General features: G+C 45.0%; 1 protein-coding gene and 1 non-coding gene across 2 annotated transcripts; one reads left to right on the top strand and one right to left on the bottom strand.

The window, feature by feature from the left end:
* Nucleotides 1-1,764: 1,764 nt before the first annotated feature.
* On the bottom strand, nt 1,765-1,871 carry LOC122030719. Its single transcript, XR_006125570.1, has one exon. It is a non-coding gene; the product is annotated as a small nucleolar RNA R71 (small nucleolar RNA).
* Nucleotides 1,872-3,190: 1,319 nt separating this feature from the next.
* LOC122029098 lies at nt 3,191-3,637 on the top strand. The gene has a single exon (XM_042588052.1). It carries the CDS (start codon nt 3,191-3,193, stop codon nt 3,635-3,637), a length of 447 nt encoding a protein of 148 aa, XP_042443986.1.
* The last annotated feature ends 608 nt before the right edge of the window (nt 3,638-4,245 follow it).

Genomic DNA, 4,245 nt, shown 5'->3' with positions numbered 1-4,245 from the left:
ATTTTCTAAGGTTAAATCCCACATTCATATATTTATCTTACAAGCTTAGTGGGTATTACAACAAGAGCCAGAGACCACACGGCTGTGCATCCTTGCACGGTCGTGCAGCCCCGCTAGAGGGAGAGAAGAACAAGGCCGTGCCATCTTGGCACAACCGTGTCGCCGCGGCCAACCCTAGTGTATATAAAGGGGTTTTAACCCTTTTACCAAGGGAGGCGAGCCGTCAGGGGAGAATTCATTTTGGAGCCATTCTGCATTGTCTCGGAGCCCCGTCCCACGATCTTCCACCACCACATCAACTCCAGAAGTAGGAGAATCGGATTCGAAGGCCACTCGTCGTCATCGGAATAAGCATACTCTCTCTTCCTCACTCTATCTGAAGATTGTATGTTTATTTACATTATGTCTTCGAGTGTTTTTCTGATACTTATGGAATAGATCCTCTGTTCTAGGAGTAGGGAGTAGTTGAGGGTTGGTTTGATGTAAAACTCGCAGTTTGTCTATTCACGTTGGATGATCTTTCATGTCTTGTTTCAACTGCTTATCGCTTGATTGTGTAGAACTTGTCGACCCCGTATAGGAATTGTTTCTAGATTGTACACCCGAGGGGCCCTAGTGACAGGGGTAACCCGTTCATGAACATTTAGGGCACTTCCCTAAAAGGAGAGGCCAATTCTCCTCAAGGAAACGAGGGACCGCACTCATCTCTTAACCAATATTCTTAACCTACCAATTAGAGTCGTTTCCCTTAGATTCGTTGAGGTGCCCTAGTGACAAGGGTAAACCGTAACATGCTTTCTTAGGAATCTTATTCCTCTTAGTGTTTAAGTGTAGCCGCTTTAGTTTCCAGCAACTGCATGGTAAAGGACAACGAGGATAGGATAAATTATGACACATCAATACCACCACAACGAAACCGACCTCCTAGAATACCTCGTAACCAAGTGAATACTTCGACTTTCCAGCTCTCGATTATTTTTCCCAACCTCTCTCTTTAGATTATTCGAAGTCATTGGTAACTTAGCTAAACCTAAGTGAACAACTATTAGTGCTTATAACCAGTCCCTGTGGGATTGATAATTTTATTACTGATGATAAATTCGTGCACTTGCGGAATCGTAACATGTTTTTGGCGCCGTTGCCGGGGACTGCGTCTATAACATTAGCATATTCATATTGGATTAGACTAGGTTTTATTTTCTTTATTTACTGCATTTTTATTCTTTCCCCTATCATTCTTTATTTCGTATTGTCATATTCTATATCTTGCTTTTGCATGCGTAAAGCTAACATTTCAGGATAGTTTCTACCATTTGATCCAGATATTGGCAGGACCTTTCTGAGGAGAAGGAATTTACAGAAAGCTTTCCAAGCAGCAAAAGAATCCTTAGGAATGGCTGATAAACCGCTGAAAGATTATGTGGCACCATGTGCACGAGGAGTCCGATCCAGTATCACCCGACCAACCATCGATGCTGACAACTTTGAGATCAAGCCCACAGTAAATCACATGGTCAAGAAAAATCAATTCGGAGGAGGACCACACGAGGACCCGAATCATCATCTAGAGCTATTTTATGAAATCTGTGGCACGATGAAGGTGAATGAGGTTCCTCCAGAATCGGTGAGACTGCTTCTTTTCGGATTTTCTCTGAAAGACAGGGCCAAGCAGTGGCTGAATTCTCTACCGACAGATAGCATATCGTCTTGGGACAATGTGAGCAGAAATTCTTAGACAAGTTCTACCCTCCAAGCAAGTCTGCCCACATGAGAAACTTGATCGCCAGCTTCAAGAAGATAGACTCAGAATCCCTATTTGAAGCCTGGGACCGATTCAAGAGCATGCTGAGATAGTGTCCCCATCATGGGCTTGAGAAGTGGCTAGTTTTACACACCTTCTACAATTGAATAAATTATCATACGAAGGTATCATTGGACTCTGCGGTAGGAGGGGCGTTAATGAACAAGAGCCTTGATGAAGCAGAAGAAATAATAGAGAATGTGGCACAGAACCACCATCAGTGGGCATCTGAAAGATCAGGTGGTGCGTTCTGAGGACATCAGCCGAAGGTATCAGGGAAATTCGAGGTGGATGCATTTATTCTCATGTCTGCAAAGCTGGACGCTCTGACTAAGAAATTTGAAGCAATGGGGAGCAACACAACTAATGTCATAGTTTGTATTTGCAACATCTGTGGGAGCATGGACCACGCTCAAGACACTTGCCCCCTTGGGTCAATACAAGCACAGATAAACCAACTTGAGTAGTGTGATGCAATAACTAGCTACAATCAGAGGTAAAATAATCCGTACTCCAATACCTACAACCCTGGACGGAGAAATCATCCCAATTTCTCGTACAGGAATAATCAGGATCAAGGACCAGCACATCAGAATTATCAGCCTGGGCAACAACCACCTTCACAACTATCGAGGATTGAAAAGATGCTTCGGGGAGCCCTCTCAAAGCAAAAGGAGATGAAAAGTGAGATCAAACAACTGATCCAGAGGCTAGAAAACTTTGAGAAGCATCAAAAGATGCAAGACAGCCAAATAGCCTAGATAACTCAGTCCATCTCAAGAACACAGGGTACATTTCCTGATAAACCAGATTTAAATCTGGTAGAACATTGCAATCGCATTGAGTTGAGGAGCGGACGTACCGTGGTGGTCCCTAAATCATTATTCAGAAGGAGCTCGAACCGGAGAAGGAGACCTCTCCTCTAATGCCCAATCATACTCCAAATAGGGATGGAGAGGAAGCTACTAAAAAGGTTGAAGAAACTCTTCAAGCTTCCCCATAGAATCTGAAGATCCCTTTTCCTCAGAAGCTTATAGCATCCCATAGAGACGAAGAGTTCAACCGTTTCCTAAAGAAGATCAAAGAAATCTGCATAGAAGTACCACTGATAGATGTGCTGCACTAAATGCTGAAGTTCGCTAAATTTTTAAAGGGGATTTTATCTAACAGAAGACAGAAGAGCGACTTCGAGACTGTAGCACTAACAGCAGCGCCCTCCTTATGGCGAATCCTCCCCCTAAACTTCAAGATCCAGGAAGTTTCTCCATACCGTGTAAAATTGGTTCTGAACTCATACCAAGAGCTTTCTGTGACTTGGGAGCCAGTGTCAGCCTACTCCCGTACTCCTTATACAAGACTTTGGGGTTCCAGAACATTAAATTAACCACGATGGCACTGCAACTAGCTGACCATTCATGCAGATACCCAATGGGAATAGTGGAAGATGTGTCAGTTGAAGTGGGTAGATGTATAGTTCCTACAGATTTCATTGTCTTGGACATGGAGGAAGATCCCAAGATACCGATCATCCTTGGAAGGTCATTCCTTGCCACGGCTGGAGCCATCATCGATGTGAAAAGCCATAAGCTATCCCTGGAGACCGGCAAGGAAAAGATTGAATTTGACCTGTCCAATTCTTCCATCTGCAACCCCTCCTCTCAGGGAAATTCTCACAAAATCAGCACACACAGGGAAGGAGAGTGCAGTTTCCATGAGAGTTCCCCTCCAGCAAGCAGCAAGAAATACATCTGTCCTGCACGAGCAAAACTGAAGGGGCAGGCTGAAGCATCAAGTCCAGAAGGAGAACCGTTCTCCCATGGGCTCAGCCCACACTAACTGAAACAAGGGTCGAGCTAAAGACCTAAAACAAGCGCTTCTTGGGAGGCAACGCAAGGGTTTTTTATTTTTGTTTGTCGTTCTGTTATGTGTTTTGTTTCTTTGATAAGTTTCATCTAGTGCTTTGCTTTTGATTGTCCATTTTCAGGATGTGCATTGTCCTCCACGAGTTGGCCATGAGTAGTTCATGGGCGTGGGGGTGTCGGAGGAACCGAAACCAAGAAGGACGAGTCATATCGAGCTACAAGCCATGGGTTGTGCAACCCTGCACGGCCGTGTGGCTAGTGCAGAGAAGAGAAGGGGAGTGGCCGTGCAAGCCTGGCCGAGAGGAAGAAGTCCTAGGTCGTGCCATTCGACATGGCCGTGCAAGCCTGGTCGAGGGGAGAAAAGGAGAGGTCATGCCATTCGGTACGGCCGTGCAGCACGTGACCCACCCAGGCCGTGTTTATAAGACACGGCCGTGTGGCGCCGCCTGCTCTCTTCAAGAAACCCTAGCTTCTACTTTCTTCTCTCCCAAAACACTTCCCATCCCCATTACAACTCATCTAACCCTAATTTCTCCCTCTAGAGTTCACCTTTCCTTAGATCTATATCTAGATCTAACTCAT

The sequence above is a fragment of the Zingiber officinale genome, chromosome 10B (assembly GCF_018446385.1).
Source record: "Zingiber officinale cultivar Zhangliang chromosome 10B, Zo_v1.1, whole genome shotgun sequence".
Lineage (NCBI taxonomy): Eukaryota > Viridiplantae > Streptophyta > Magnoliopsida > Zingiberales > Zingiberaceae > Zingiber > Zingiber officinale.
Note: the sequence above shows the minus strand (reverse complement) of the source record. Positions and strands in the feature narration are given on the sequence as shown.

Excerpts from the sequence above, each read along its gene's own strand:
- LOC122029098 (XM_042588052.1), top strand. The coding sequence starts at position 3,191 with ATGGCACTGCAACTAGCTGACCATTCATGCAGATACCCAATGGGAATA.